General features: G+C 41.6%; 2 protein-coding genes across 12 annotated transcripts in view; one reads left to right on the forward strand and one right to left on the reverse strand.

Moving 5' to 3' along the window:
* The window catches only part of RBKS (ribokinase), a 113,386-nt gene extending 104,384 nt beyond the window's left edge, over positions 1-9,002 (reverse strand). Inside the window, exon 1 of one of the 5 annotated variants that reach the window (XM_073338606.1) lies at positions 8,604-9,002. Coding sequence is in view for 3 of the 5 variants with exons in the window: in XM_073338602.1 (XP_073194703.1) it covers positions 8,604-8,665 (62 nt within the window). In the remaining 2 variants the exon portion in view is untranslated. The other 4 variants (XM_073338602.1, XM_073338604.1, XM_073338605.1 and 1 more) reach the window with 4 other exon arrangements.
* Positions 8,521-16,143, forward strand: part of BABAM2 (BRISC and BRCA1 A complex member 2) — a 298,460-nt gene continuing 290,837 nt past the window's right edge. For 3 of the 7 annotated variants that reach the window (XM_073338593.1, XM_073338596.1, XM_073338594.1), the window contains exons 1-2: positions 9,015-9,123; positions 13,031-13,192. In XM_073338593.1, coding sequence (XP_073194694.1) covers positions 9,086-9,123; positions 13,031-13,192 — 200 coding nt within the window. In that variant the 5' untranslated portion in view covers positions 9,015-9,085. Of the gene's footprint in view, positions 8,612-8,979; positions 9,182-11,165; positions 11,404-13,030; positions 13,193-16,143 lie in introns of those variants that run through there. The other 4 variants (XM_073338599.1, XM_073338597.1, XM_073338598.1 and 1 more) reach the window with 4 other exon arrangements.

Genomic DNA, 16,143 nt, shown 5'->3' on the forward strand with positions numbered 1-16,143 from the left:
TCCTTCCTCCTAATTATGCAAAAATCCAGCCTTTTGAAGCTATGCCCTGAGGAAGGGACCATTGTCTACTTATTACTGTTTCAGAATCTGAAAATCAAAAGCCCAAGCTGTACAAAGAAACAGGCTGATCTGCCCAGTCGGTGTGTTTGTTTTGAGTTGAGACTGTTATGAACTTGTAACCACAGGAAGATCTCTGCTTGGGGGTTGAAGGACTGACTGCTACCAGAGCCCCAGTTGGAGTTGTGGGGGATGATCTCTGGTGAGCTTATTAGCATGCATAGAAATTTTTAAAATTGTTTTTAATATGTTTTTTTCTGTAATGCTTTCACCTTACAAATAAAAGTGTTTGCTTAGACCAACTTTTCTCAACCCCCAGCCAGCATGCGGCCCAATTAGCACACAACTGTGGCCCAGCTGTGTGCTAAAGGACGCCAGGCTGCATGGGGTCCGGGTTCCCGGCTGCCCAGCGTGACGGGGTCCGGGGCTGCCCCAGCAGGGGTCCAGGGTCGGCAGCCAGCCCAGCGGGGGTCTTGGGACTGCCCCACGGGGTTGGAGTCCAGGGCTGCTGCCCGATCCCACAGGACCCGGGGACTGTCCCACAGGGTCGACGCTAGGGCTGCCGGCCGGCCCTGTGGGGTTGAGGCTGCTGCCCGGCTGGGTCCAGGGTGGGGGCTGCTGCCCGGCCCCACACAGTGGGGTCTGGGGTCCCTGCTGCCCAGCCCCCCATCCAGGGCTCCACTCTGTGGAGGGGTCTTTGGGTGAGAAGTGCTGGGCATAGGGGTTTGTAGGGGGCAGTTCGTGGGGTGGAGGGAGAGGCATGCTGTGGTTCTCATCCTGCAGTCCAGGTAACACATTGTTGGCAGCAGCCCACAATGATAAACAGGTTGAGAACCACTGGCTTAGACAGAGCTGTGTGGTAACTTACACCTGTGGGCAATTATGCTGCGTATAGTCTCTGAAGAGAGATAGCTAAGTGCAGACGCTGGCCTGTCTAGCTTGCTGGGAATAACACAGTGCAGACAGGGAACCCAGTCAGGAGCAAGAGAGACAGGGATATCTGCCTAAGAGAGGTGAGGGCTAGGAACCAAAAGCTGGATCACGGAGGGGGAATATAGGTGCAGTTGCCCTGAATTGTGACACAACCTTCATATACCTATTTTAAAAACAAACAACAAAAGTAAATGTTACTGGTAAGAACCAGGGACAACATTCAGAAGTATTGAGCAGGTTTCCTGAATACTACCAATGCACCTCAGTTAAGATCCATACCATCTCCGGTTTTACCAGACAACAGCTTCTCTTAGACAGTGAGTGTTGATCATGATAAATAGTGCAGCATTTTTGTATTGTGGGTAACAGTAACAGCTTAGGTCACTAATCACATTTTAATTTGCCACAAAAGCTGCATTTGCATTCACGTTTATGTACGAACCTAAATGACACATAACCGGGCCTCTTTCCCATTGATTCTGCTTAATACATAGATTTATTTTAAATGTCATTTTTGGTAAGTGAATTTTCTTTGGATTTAAAATGTTCTTCTCCAAAATATCATAGCAGTGATTCTTAGTGCACATATCACTGAAAAACAAAACTTTCGTCTGTAGACTTGAATTTCAGACTAAAATATATCATGGCGCTTATGCCCTGAAGACTCAATCTAACGATCATTCAAGTCAGTGAAAAGATTTTAATTTGAATGAGCTCTGGATCAGGCACCATGTCAGTAAATAAAAGTTCAGAACATTTAAAGTGTTCAAGAACTGTACATGCAAGGAACACTCCCCCACTGCCCCCGGATTCCATTATATAGGATTCCATCCCATTGATGTTCACCCTTCATTCCTTCAAGAGTCCCAAGTCACATAATTCTTCCTTACAGCCAAGAAAGAGCGGATGGGACTTTCTCTGGAGCTAATCCGCGCCATTTTGAGATCTGCCATAGGAGTCATTGCAGAAAACACAACACAGATGCTGTGTGCTGCATTACTGAATACCTAGGCCTTGCTGGGTCAGAGAGAACAAGACACAAAAAGAGTCCAGGTTCTGAAATCAAGCCGAGCTCTCTCATTACTACATAAATAAATAATAATTAAAAAAACCAAAACCTCATAGATGACACATTCTCTCATGCCTTACTAACTTCTCCGGATCCAACAGAATAATTTCCTCAGCTGTACTACACTTGTACTACCTCACAGTTGTGCTTTCCTCCCGCTGCAGGCAACAGCAGTTTGAAACTAACAAGAATTAGGTGCTACTGCTGCGGATATTGGTTGTGGGCATTGAGGAAGATTTTCCCTTTGCTGCTAGGGGCATGTGGGTAAAAGCAGAAAAATAATAAAACCAGGAAAGGATGTTGTAAAGAGACGACGAATGTGCACGTGTGTGAGCTTGTGGAAATGTGCACACATGGAAAAGACATGCATGGAAACCAAGAAGGAAAAGAGAAAAGGGAAAAAATGTCCATTTGAAAGAGAAGAGGAAGGAAATATTGTCCTCTGTCCCACAAAGAAAGTGAAATTAAAGATGTATTAAATAAAAATAAAAGGTAAACAATGTATTTACTTAACAATTTTTAGCAAGAACATAACTTAGGAACAGGAATTTCCATACCAGAACTGGCCAACAAACAATTTACTCAATATCCTGTCTGGCAGTGGCCAATTTTGACACTCTAAGAGGAAGGTGTAAAACCCTCCAGGATGCATATCAGCGGCACTCCCTCAATTTACACTGCAGGGAATTTGGCCTTTTATTGGCAAGACAAACTATGCAAGTATTTCCAAAGTTTAGAGGAGACAGAACATTCATGTCTCTGTCAAAAACAGACACAATACATCCACTAGCTGTCAAATAAAATAAGGCTTCACAGTGTGCTTGGGGGTTAATCCCATATATTCATTTGTCACTACTGTTTATTCCGATTTGGGCTCAGGCTGCTCTGTAGCTTGATGCTCTCTCTGCCATCTCTTTAAATTTCTTCCAGAGTCAGTCAGCCAGCTTGTTATAATAATTAATAATAATAGTGGTTACAGCTGGGGGCTGGGAGCCAGGACTCCTAGTTTCAGTTCCCAGCTCTAAGAGGGACTGTACAGACTGGAGGTGGCGAGGGTGGGGTGGGGGAGAACATCCATAGGAAACAAAAATTTCAAATTTTGAACATCCAACAAAAAAAAATGTTGTTCATTTTTGGGCTGTGGTCTCATTCTCTCAAGTTAATATGAAATTGCTGCAGAAATTGTCTAAAGGGATTTCTGTGCATTTTTGCTGTTTTGGAACATTGTACTAAAGTTTCTTCTGTTTAAGTGTTTTTAGTGTCTGACTCTCATTCGGCTTATATGTTTACTATCTTGTCCTTATAATATGCTTCTGCCACCACCAGTCTGGGAATGTGAGTCAGAACAAAAACTTTAAAATTCAAGTAAAATGTCTAATATTTAAATGATATTATAGATTGCATCCGTTTTGATATCTAGATCTGATCCATACGGAATAATGCTGGTCTTGTCTTCCACTACTACTGTCTGCTATTGCTGATAAAGTGTTGATTGTGACTGTGCCCACAAACATGTTCTGTTCCTGGTCTCACTAGAAGCCAGAATATATGTATGTGAGTTTCTTTTGATTATCCTAAAGTAATTGTGGAAAACCCATGTTCTGCCACTGCAGGGCGATGACAGTGAGAACAGAATTTCTAATAAAAGCAGTCTTATAAGGCAGGTGGCCTCGTGGTTAAAACCTTTTTAAAAATATGCATGTACACTATCATTTCTAGTGAATTTGATGGTATTTAAATCTAATTTTAGAAGCAATATTTGAACAGGGCACTCTTCCTTTTCCTTCTCACTCACCACTTGTGTAAACTGGTCTAGCGGATTTCAATTTGTACACCACTATAAAGGGCCATCTTTCTTCTTTTTTTTTTTGGTTTGTTTGTTTTTAATTGCTAGACCACTGTATGGAGTAAAGCATTGAATGGTTGTTGCTATAGCCTGGTTAATCTGGCATCCATATGTTTAATGGAAGCTTCAAGCATATGCATCTGATATTTTTTGTAACTTTGTCACAAAGACCCAGAAATGTTTATTCCTTCAAGTCTGCCATCCTTAAAGTTAAGTGTTCAGACAGAAGATTGCATTACATTGCTGTGAATCATAGCATAGCATTTTATAGTTTAGGCAATCCTCAACAATAAGATTATCTTCTAGAAAAGTAAGATAGAATTCAGTGTCAGTGCTAAGTCTTTCATTAAATGCAATGTCTCAAAAATGTGTCTCTCTTGATCTCCTTAAGAGTGCCCCTAACTTGGGCTACATCAGCTTCTGATTTAATTTTTGCAATATGTTCCAAATAGGTGAGAGAAATAACTTTTGATCATTGCCTTCAGTATTCTGTCCTCATTATAGTAAACCAGCATACATTGGGGAGACCTCAAAAATAGCTCTCATTAACCAGTACATGCTTGAAGTTGCCATCATTCTTTGGGACTGTGAGCGGGTGCCCGGATGGGCCACACAGAGAATGCCATACTCAGGGCAGACTGCAAGAAATAGGGCAGACAGTCCCCAAAACTGGTTCTTTATTCTATAATTAGACTAATCAAGCCAGTAACAAAAGAAATTCTGCCGTATCACACTAGTTAACCAGAAGCCAAACAGTCCCCTTTAGGCATTCCAGCCCTTGGTGCCCATCTGGGCAAACAGGTCAAATATAGTGATAGGTTACTGAAAACCCTATTCACCATACTTAGAGTTCTACCAATCCCAAAGGATCAGACACTTACCCTCAGGTCAATATATATTTCAGATATTACTCAAATATCGCTCTGTCAGCCAATCCTTAGCAAACTAACTAAAGATTTATTAATAAAAGAAAAGAAGAGTTATTAAATGGTTACGGAATCATATACATACAAGTGATTTTCAGTGTTCATAGATCAGGATCATAGCAGTGATGTTGTATCTGCTGGCTTGTAACAGTCTCTCTAAAACCATCTCAAAAGGTCAGAATCCAAATGCTGCTTAGATGTAAAGTTTGATAGAGAGTCTTTCCATATATTTTCCCAGGTATTCCAAATAACTACTTGGAAGATCTCAGTCCCACAAGTTAAACTTTCCCTGTTCAAAGTTCAGCAGACTAGAGATGAAAGGATCAGGCCCCAGGTTTCACTTTTATAGCTGAAGCAGGCTGTTAAGTGTTTTGAGCACAGCATGTGACTGAGGAGTCTTCTTTGTTGAGTACACACTGTCCCATCACTTTGAAGTTAACATTCTATTTATGCATACACAAGTAATAGAGTTACACTGATTAACATAAGGCAACTGCCGGTTATACGTTATATCATGGATAGAAAAGCCGAAGACAATATATGCAATATTGTTAATTTCATGCAGTGTCTCACATCTTTGATCTTAAGGTTGACTGAAAACAGTTGCATACATATGTAAAGGCAATTAAGACATGAAAAGTTTCAGAGTAACAGCCGTGTTAGTCTGTATTCGCAAAAAGAAAAGGAGTACTTGTGGCACCTTAGAGACTAACCAATTTATTTGCTTTCGTAAAGCTCATGCTCAAATAAATTGGTTAGTCTCTAAGGTGCCACAAGTACTCCTTTTCTTTTTGCGAAGACATGAAAAGGGATTAGTACCTACAAGCTAATTTAGTTACATTGTTAAACGTCTAATAGTATACAGGTAAACACAGACTAATACACTTCGCATTTACCCTTGGTTTCTATTACTACAAATGATTTGGTTAATGATTGCTGGTCTAGTACATCTCTTTGAAATTTTCATACATGTGAATTGTCCTGATACAATTGTAATGCCTCTTGTTCAGTGGTTTGGGTCAGATACAGGTTAGCTGGGTTGCCAGTGTCACAGAGACTTAAATGACAGGTTTCAGAGTAGCAGCCGTGTTAGTCTGTATCCACGAAAAGAAAAGGAGGACTTGTGGCACCTTAGAGACTAACAAATTTATTTGAGCATAAGCTTTAGTGAGCTACAGCTCACTTCATCGGATGCATTCAGTGGAAGTAAGCTGTAGCTCACCAAAGCTTATGCTCAAATAAATGTGTTAGTCTCCAAGGTGCCACAAGAGACTTAAATGTCTTTCAACAGAAACTCAAATTTTTCAAGATAGGATTTTTTTACATAGAAGATCCAGAATATAAAGCACAGGTTGCTGCTTTGCATGGCATCAACCACAACAAGAGCATCTTGTCTAAACATGACCAGCACATTATGTACAAATTTTGCTATCTAAATTCAAACTGAGGGCATGTCTATGTAGAAAATTATTTTAGACTAAAATAGGTTGTGAATTTAATCAGGAATACTATTCCTGATTCACTCCAGAATAACAGCATCCAAATGGGGAATTAATCAGGAATAGTATTCCAGATTAAATATTTCAGAATAGCAATTCCCGTTCATTTCCCTGTTTACACAAGATCTAATAGGCTTTGATTTGATATTCACAACTCTCACAAAGCTATTATTCCCCACATGATAATACCAGGTTTCCCTGATTCTGTTTTTATTTCCAGATGGTACACCAGCAAAGAGAGTACAAGGTTTCCTATCTTCCACAAATCTGATGCATGCTGATTTAGCTCAGATACAAATTCATCACTGGATCCATCAGCAAGCACAGTAATACATCTAGCTTTCTGTATGCACTTCTGAGACACCTCCCTCAGAGACTTTGAAATTGCCCATATAAAGTCTTCCTCATCATGAGTATTAACGTAATTTGATACAAGATTAAAGTAGTTTTTGGCCTGCAAATGTAGAGCATTTCAAAATCGCAGAGACCTCTCTAGACTTAGAAAAGGGGTGCTTTTTCATCAAGTTGGCTTACAAACTCAACCGAAAACCCCACTTGCCATCAATGTAGACTCAGTTTAAGTGGAGTATCAAGCAAGTTAAGCTAGCTCAACTGAGCTAACTTTATTGCAACCTTCCACATTTTTTTTTTAAAAAACACTACTTTACACATAAGGCCCAAGGCCCGGTGTACTGAAGAGCAAAATGGATAGGTTTTCCCAATCATATTAGTTAAATCAAGTTAGCTTAACACAAGTGAAAAGCCCTCCAACGCCTATTAATGTGCAGGCTAATATGTTTTAATCCATCAGCTATAAAAGGTCCAGCTAACATGACTTCAAATGTGTTATCCTATGTGTTTTAACAAGGGCCAAGCTTTAATCACATTAAACTAACACAGTTGAAACACACTCTTTTTTCCAATCAGGACAGGGCCTAAGACTGTAACTGCATTTAACAATTGTGACAGTTGTGCTATATATGTGACAAACTTTTGCATTTTCTCGTACTGCATTTTACAGAACAAACTAGTAACAGGAACTTTTCATGGATAAAAGGCCACATTTTCTTTTTTAGGACTTTTAAATCTCCGTTGGAGCATTCACGTACACATAGGGATCAATTCTAAAAGGTCTTACCCCTGCTTATAAGAGGACTCTTTCTCAGAAAGCTTCTGATGCTTTCTACAAATTACACAAAACACTTAATCTTCCTGACACAAAACCCATGGACAGTTTTTCATGAATTCTGGAATGGGTGTCTGTGTCTATGTTTCTCACCTTCAATATTCTTCTGAGCCATGTACTTTATACTTTCTTGACCAGGAACTTCAGTATTATCCCATGCTGATATAGGTTGATGGGTTGGTTTGAGGGCCGCGCGCGCGCGTGTGTGTGGGGGGGTTAGCATATTAAACTGTCACTTGCCTATGTGGTAGAGAAAATCACCTTTGAACTAGCTGAAGATTTGTGTGCATGCTTTATTTACTTTCTTAAGATCAAATCAAACTGTCCTTCTGGTAGATTTGCCTGGATCTAAGAAAGGGTTCACAGACTACTACGGTCTGAGTGAAAAATATAATTTGCCCTTCTGGCAAAGAGAACTTTGAACAGCCTGAGTACAGCTGGAAACCCCAGACTCAATGTCCCTGTCGTCAAGTTACCACAAACGGCTGATCAAAGCGCTAGCAGACAATGCATTCAAACTGAGGTTCAGCCTCAGGCATTCCTCAGTGCACTTCTCCCTGGGTCTACACGCTTCTCTCAAAGCATTACTGGTACGGCTGACATCAGCTCGGACCAACCCTCTGACTGGCAGCTCAGTTACATTGTTCTGCTCATACCTCTTCTCCTTTCCCTCCACACCCGAAGCAGGTCTTTGCTTCAGTCCCATTCATCCACCCTCCCTTCTGACTGGCAGCCCAGTGCTGATCTGCTGATGACACCCAGCCTGTTCCTCCCCATTCATCCACCCACAGCAGGTGGGAAACCTGACACTGGCTTTATTAGCTCGTGGGGCAAGAGGATTTTCCCAGCCCGGTGTGATCTGTGGTTTGGAGCCAGGACCCCTGGGTTCTCTTGCAGACTCTGACTCACCGTGTGACCCTCCCGCTCTCTGTGCCTCAGCCTAGCCCCCACCTCCTCCGGGCAATGGGGGCGGGGTGGTGCTGCCCAGGATGGGGGTGGGGCTGCCCAGGATGGGGGTGGGGCTGAGGCACCGGCACCGAGGGGCGCTCGCTCGTCACCACACCAGCGAGCGACTCCACGTACTAACCTGACCAGGTCGGTCATGCAGGATCCCACCACCACCACCTCAGTCGGGCCAACAGCGGCCATCGCCCGAGAGGCGCAGGGTCAGCGGCCGGGTCTCCGTCCTGTGAACTTTGACCCCCCTGCTGCCTGGGCAGCCGCTTCGGGAGCTTCGCTGGTTGCCAACGGGGGGAGGGGGGGGGGTCCTTCGGCCAGCCCAGGGCTGCTCCCCTCAAATGCCTGATTGCCGAGCCCGCTCCATTGCCTCTCTCCTTCCCCGCCCTATGGGTCACCCCCTCCACTCTCTCCTCTCCCTCTCGGCTGCGGCCCCCCGCTCCTGGGAGACGGGGACATTCATTCAGGCAGGTGCGGAGTCCCCCTACAGTTACGTTGACACCCTCCCCCCACGCTCTCCCGGTAACTGCGAGCCGGGAGCGCGCACGCCTTCGGCAGGGGGCGCGCCCGTAGGCGAGAGGGGTGCCGGGGTAAGGCGCGTGCCCGCGGCCGATGCTAAGGCTTTTTCTACTGCCCCGTAGTGACTGGAGGTACCTGGAGATAGCGCTAGGGAGGGGCCAGAGGGAGCAGCGCCCCCAGCAGGCTGGGGTAGGGGTGGGGAACGGGGTAATTGGGTGGGTCGCCTCCCGGGTCTCTCTCGCCCTGGGGGGCGTGGCGTAGACATGGAGGGGGGTCTAGGGGAGGGGCTGCCCCATGCACCGTGACGGGCCCTGCTGTGGGTTATGCTCCCCCCATCCCCCACCCAGCGTGGGTGCACGAGGGGTCCCAACATAGTGGATGCCTCTCCCCACCGTTGGCACGAGGGATCCTGCTACAAGGCCTCTCCCCAGAGCGGTGGTGCGAGGAGTCCCACCCAGCGTGGAATAGGTTCACCACTGGACTGCAGTGGTTCCGAGCGTGGGGTGCACTGGTCTAATCTCAGGTGTGGCCTGTGGTGACAACAGGTCTCAATAGGCAACACACCAGCCTGATCCCAGCTGCTGCTGGTGGTGATGAGTCTCCATATTCAACACTTGAGCCTGAAGAGGTGCCTGGTCTTGTTGTTATGTGTATTGCAATGGCACCGAGGAGACCCAGACATTTACCAGAACCCCCCTGCGCTAGGTGCTGTACAAACACCGAGCGAAAAGATAGTCCCTGCCTCAAAGAGTTTACACTCTAATCTGCAGCCTTGCTCAAAGCAATTCTATTAGATTGCTGATTTGCCCCTTGTGTAAGTGACAGGTTCCAGCATCCATCCTGATAAGAAAACAGTTTGCTGCTACAGTGCTCTATTAAAATAGGAGTCTGTGAAGCAACATCCTGATTCTAGTGGCTTTGTCTCGGATCAGGATGGAGCATTGAATGTTGAAGACTTGTTATCTCTACAGTCCCCACACCTATGTTAAAGTTAAGGGCATCACCAACCTGCCAGTGCCCCATTTTATGTTTGTTAGTATCATCCTCAGGCTTTCAACAGATGCAACTCTTATTTAAGAAGCCCTGGTATAGTGTTTTCTCCTGCAGATCTTGTAAAAGAAAGGGGGGAGAGGTAACATAGTGGTCTGTACCATATTGCTTATCAGAAGACCCCATTGTGGGACAATGTAAACTTTAAAATGTGTGTTGTAAAAGATCCTTGGAATGAAGGACTTTACCACAAAGAGCAAAGGAAAGTTTGGTGGAAATTATAGAATCAGGGATTAGATGGAAAGGATCCTTTAAGTAATTTCAAATCCATTTTCTCTGCTAGTTTAGAATTGTTTCCTCCAGTATATTCTTTGCTGCTTTCATATGGATTAATTTATGTAATATCCATAATGGTGCCATCCAGGTTGAAGGGAAGGGCATAGCCTATATTCGGATCCCTCATGCTGCCTGATGCAGTTCCCACTCATAATTTTCTCAGATCTAGTGGGTCATTATTAAGAGTAAAAAAGCATATGTTAGTTTTACCTGTGTTACTAGTAACAGATTATTAAAACTGAAAGGACTAAAAGAAATCAATTTACTTTTCTTCATTTGTGCTTTTTGTTTTCTTTTTTCAAGTATTTTGTTTTAGGTAGTGATACTTGACTCATCATTTTTGCTCTCTGGTCACTTTCATTTCCCTTTGGTAAACTCAGTACTGTTGTGTTTTGTTTCCAGTACTGAGAAGAGGATTAAATTGGGGGAAAACATTTCTATGTGAATTAAAATTAAAAAATTCTGACGGATTGTAAACACAGTGTATTTTGTAAAACCTCTGTTTACTAAACTTGAATGTTATTTTTAAATTTAGTTGATAGTATCTCTTTAAGCGTTGTGTGAAATTGATAAAGAGAGCAATAATTCACTTATGTAGTGTAGAAGTAAATATGGGTCTAAAATAAATGATGTGCTGTACCACATAATCAGAGATGGATGAGGAGAATGAGTAGGCGCTGTTAGCCCTTTATTCTGACAATATCCTTGTGTTTTGTGAATCAAAGATAAAGGGCCTGATCCTGAAAGGTTCAGCTTCAAGTGACTGAAGATTATGTTGAATCAGAAAAAAGATCACCCAGATAATACAAAGTGAAAACTGAACTCACTTTCTTTTTTATGCAGAAAGGTGAAAGGGTCACCCCTCTCCCCCCATTATACAGGAAATGGGTGAAAACTACTATCTTCCTCAACACTTACATCTGGGTGTTCCTACGTGTCTTTCAAAGAGGCTATGGGGACGTAGTCCATGACAATCCGTCCATGCTGAGCTGAACACAATCACAGATATTTGTTGCTGTGCCTTCTGGAAATGCCATGAACAGTAGTATACTGGCAACCTTATGATTTTCAGTTGAGATAATTCTGTAAGATAGACACTAATGTAATTGTCTCTTGGTTGCCATAAAGTGCTAGGCTTTTGCTTTAATAGAATGTTTTAAAAAACTAATTTAGGCTCTGTTTCTTGAAGATTTATATTTTCATGTGAATTACTTTCATAAAAGCTAATTTTTTAAATCAGATGCTTAACACTGCTATCAATTACAGGGAGTTATCAATTTTGTAGGAATTAGCCATTAGTCGCCTACTCATGCTTGGAATTGGGATTTGATTAAAATTGGTGAATGTTAAAACAAGAGAAAAACATCATATTGTGAAGGTTTTACTGCAGGGAACTAATTATTCTCTTTATGGAACACTTGATAATAGCCACAGTCCATACACAGCATTATTGTTGTCTTTGTCTTGTTCTCTGGAAGAAAGATATCATAGTAACAGCAGTTACAACGATCAGGGTTGATAACAGAAGGAAAAATAGCATAAATGAAAGTCGAGAGAAGGGTGAAATTTCAAATCCCCCAGATTTTAGGCTTATTCTGTGTGTATTTGGTTTCTGGAGATGATTTTGTATATGTGAACTCTACTGGGTTGTAGATAGAGGGTGTAGATATTGTCCAGAGTAACTGAAGGCTGTATTGCAGTAAGAAGGTAAATAGAGCATCAGTTGACCTTTTCAAACATATAAAAAGCTATGGTCTAGAATCAGAATACAGAATTTGGGTTCTAATCCCAGCTGTGCCAGTGACTCTGCATGATCTTGAGTAAATCATTCAAGGTTAAATTTTCAAAAGCTCCTAAGTCCCACTGATTTTTAATTGAACCTAGGCACCCAAGTCACGTAGGCACTTCTGAAAATTTTACCCTTATGTCTTTGCGCTTCAGTTTCCCCATCTTTAAAATGGGAATAGTGATACCTTTGTAAAAGTGCAATGAGATCTTTGGATGATAAGCATTATATTATTTGTTACTAATAAGTAAATCTGATATGTTCAGTAAAGTCTTTCCAACAGGTATTTAGTGAAGAAATAAAAGTGCAAAAGTGATGTCAGTTCTGGTTGTACCAGCCGTAGTAGTGAAATTAATCTATTTTCTGATGTTTTGGGCTCATTAGAAATTACATGTGAAGATATATCTAGGGGGCCAAATCCGATCCCATTGAAGTTACTAACAAAATTCCCATTGAATTCAGTGGGGCCAGGATTTGTCACTTATGGATTTTTAATTTGTAAGGGCTGTAAGCATTGCTATGTTTTTAGGAGTCAGACTGGTCCATTTCAGTTGATTTTGCTTACTCATAGGGATTGGATCTCTAGTAAAAGCAGAGGACCAGGAAAGGTTCCATTTTTTTGTTTAGATTCAATGAGTAGCCTTCCTGATCTGACCACTTGCCCATTATTATTGAGTTAGGAGGAGAGAACTGCCTTATTATACTGTGCTCATATCTCTTATAAACCTGTATGTACTTCAGTCTGTTTATAATTACGGAACATTCGTGAACATTTGAGTTCATCGCTGTGTTAAAATAATAGTTACCTAACACATCAAATTTATTGCTTTTTTTAAAAAAAACCTTTGCTATCCCAGTCCTTCCTTTGAGTTACTTACATTGCATGGGAATTTGCACCAGGTAATTTCTTGATTTTTCCCATGCAGAGCTCCGTACAGCAGAAAAGAAGGACACGTTAAAATGTCTCCTGAAGTTGCCTTGAACAGAATTTCACCAGCACTCTCTCCTTTCATTTCCAATGTGGTCAGAAATGGAAAAGTAGGATTGGATGCTACTAACTGTCTAAGAATTACAGACCTGAAATCAGGGTAAGTATTTGAATAATGTATTTGAGAAGAAGGCCATATGTCTTTATTTAGAGTGCTGATTTTACTGTGTTAGTATGCATTTTAATTTATCTGGAGCAGAGAGATTAACTAGATTTCTTTTGTCCTGCACTACCGTTCTCTAGTATTTGTCACTTTATCTGTTGTGCTATTGGCAATGGCTTTCTTTGTAAAACATTTTCATCTTGATAATATGATCCTTACGCAGTAAACCCAGAGCTGTGAAGAGTTTGTCATTTGCTTGCTTTCTCACTTTAACCTGGATATTGAATGCTCTAGGTTAAGATAAACTTGAATAGCCTTGCTTCTGGCAACGAATATGACATCTCCATACTGTAAGGGAGGAGGAATAGCTCTTCCTTCCAGTCTGATTTCTCTCAAGAGGTCAGTAAGATACATTCATATGTGCCAGTTATCAGCAGGGCCATCCATTTGTGTGGGGTTTACTAAATTACTAGATTCATATCTGCTTGTAATTTTTATTATTATGTGTACTTGGGAAACTCTAGAGGTGTACATGGCATTTTACTGAGATAGAAAAGATGCAATCTCTGCCCAAAGGAGTTTACAACCTAGGTTAAACATGACTTACACAACAGTTGACATTAGGCAAAGGGGAATGAGGGAAAGGTGTATGTTATACCAATAAAATAAAAACCAGCAGGATCTTATTAAAGGGAAAAAGGCAAAATACCACATTTATTGTGAATACAGAAAGAATCATAGTAAGCAGTTAGTTATAACATTCCATTCAATCTCATATTTATTCACACATTCATTCATACAAACACACACACACAGGTTCTGCAAGGTTGTTATTATAGTAAGCAGTTAGTTATAGCTATAACATTCCATTCAATCTCATATTTATACACACACACACACACACGCACGCGCGCGTTCTGCAAGGTTGTTATCATAGTTACCAGCCTTAGAGTTGCTCATGCCAAGCCACTGGCCAGGTGGCCTGGACATGAGGAGGGAGCAGGGCCTTGTCAGATGCTCATCTGATGCTCCTGGAAGTTGGTTTCCACAATCAGACCCCAAAGTTCTCACTTTCTAGAGTCCGTTTTTATAGGAATTTCTTCCTATGCCAGTCTATGGGAATTGCTTCATCATGCTGTTGCTGAATCAATCAGCGGATGGCACGTTCCTGATGGCTCCGTGCTGCCAGATGTTATCTTGTTCTTTGGTTCTCCCATTCTTGAGGCTGTTGGGTGGATTCCAGTCTGCCCTCCAGGGGTCCTCTGGTTATTTCCACTTGACACCTTCTTCAGCCGATGGACACTGCATTCTTAGGCTGGCACCTCCCTGATCATTCAGTTATTATCCACACCAAGCATCCATCCACAAACATCCTCTATCTCTATTTTAATCACAATTGTTAATACAACAAAAGGGCAGGGAGTCTCTGGGTGCTGTTTCTGTTGTTACAGAGTATTGCTTTGAGTCTCTCTCTCTGTGAATTGCTTTGAGAACAGACTCTGTCTTAGAATATACTAACGCAATTAGCAGCTTGCAAGTTTCACTCATAGAGGGAGAGAAACAGTACCAAAAACCAAGAGACCTCTTAATTAGTAAAATCCTGGAATTTAAACTATGGGGAATCAAACTCATTTGTGATTTTAATACAGATCTTCTTCAATATGATCCAACATGTACACAAAACACAAAACGGTTTATCTTGGCTTTGCAAGATACATTCTGTGTGCAGCATAATACTAAGATGTGTTTTTTCTGGCTGATTTTTTTTTTAGATATTGTGTTTTTTCTAAAAAAATGCTTTTTTCATTCTTCGTTTCTCTAAATGTTCTTTTAGGTGAGTTTCTTCTTTTAGGTAGGATTTTTTATATTGTATAGTTATGCACGGTACCTAGTGTATATGCACAGGAATCTAGGACTTGAAAGAAGTAGCCCCAAAGAGAGGGCCTATGTCCCACTGCCGGATGAATGAGTCTAGGTTGCCATATACAAGGTCTAGTACTTATGTCCTAATATTTTCTTGTTCCAGGGCCCAGCTGAGTCTTGATACTTGATATGGTTGTTCCTCATATTCAAACTTGTATGTGGGTTCTTGCTCAGACTGAATTGTATTAATTCAAGATTCTGTGTTTTACTTGAAAAATCTCTATTAGCCCTACTTTTTCCATGCTACCAGTTTTTTCCAAAGCATCAGGATTTAATAGCTATTGCATTAGCTGTTTAGGGATGTTAATTACACCTAATAATTCCTCTTGCTTCTCAAGTATGTGAGCTGCAAATGTTTTTAATATATGTAAAGCTTGTGGGCTTTCAGCAAGGTTGCTGATTTTGTCATAGTTTACTTATGGGGTATAATAATATGTTATCAATAGAGCACTGTGGGAGTTTGCAAGGCACTTCAGAAATGTAGAACAGACAAATTCCTGGTGAGTTCTTTCCTTATGATCTAACAACAGATATAATGGGATACAGTTACAAGTACAAAATGGCATGGAGGCATCTTGAGTGATGAGATGAAAGTTTGAAGATTTTGTAAAAGTAGAAGGATTTGGAGGAGGAGAGGGAGAACACTTAGTGCCTAGAGGAAACGGGAGGCTGTTCCAAGTGTAGGTGGTGGCGTGAACAAAAGGAGCCATTAGGAGGGAGGACTGGGCACGAATAGGAGGAAAAGGAAAGAAGAGCTGTAGATGGGGACAAGGACCCTGCTTTTGCACCCTCTGAAGTCAGTAACAAAATTTCCATTTTGTGATTTCACTGGTGCTGGATCAGGCCTAAAGTTAAAGCGAGTGTTGAAAATGAGGAAGAGGCATTTGAACCTGATGCTTGAATGTTTGGAAATGACTGACTGAACAGAAATTTTTGAAGTCTCTGTGCAGTAAACATTTCTAATTTTCCTGTAAATGTTGTAATTTCAAAAATCAAAAGTTAAATTTAAAAAAAGAGAGATCGTA

The sequence above is a fragment of the Lepidochelys kempii genome, chromosome 3 (genome assembly GCF_965140265.1).
Source record: "Lepidochelys kempii isolate rLepKem1 chromosome 3, rLepKem1.hap2, whole genome shotgun sequence".
NCBI classification, from domain to species: Eukaryota; Metazoa; Chordata; order Testudines; family Cheloniidae; genus Lepidochelys; species Lepidochelys kempii.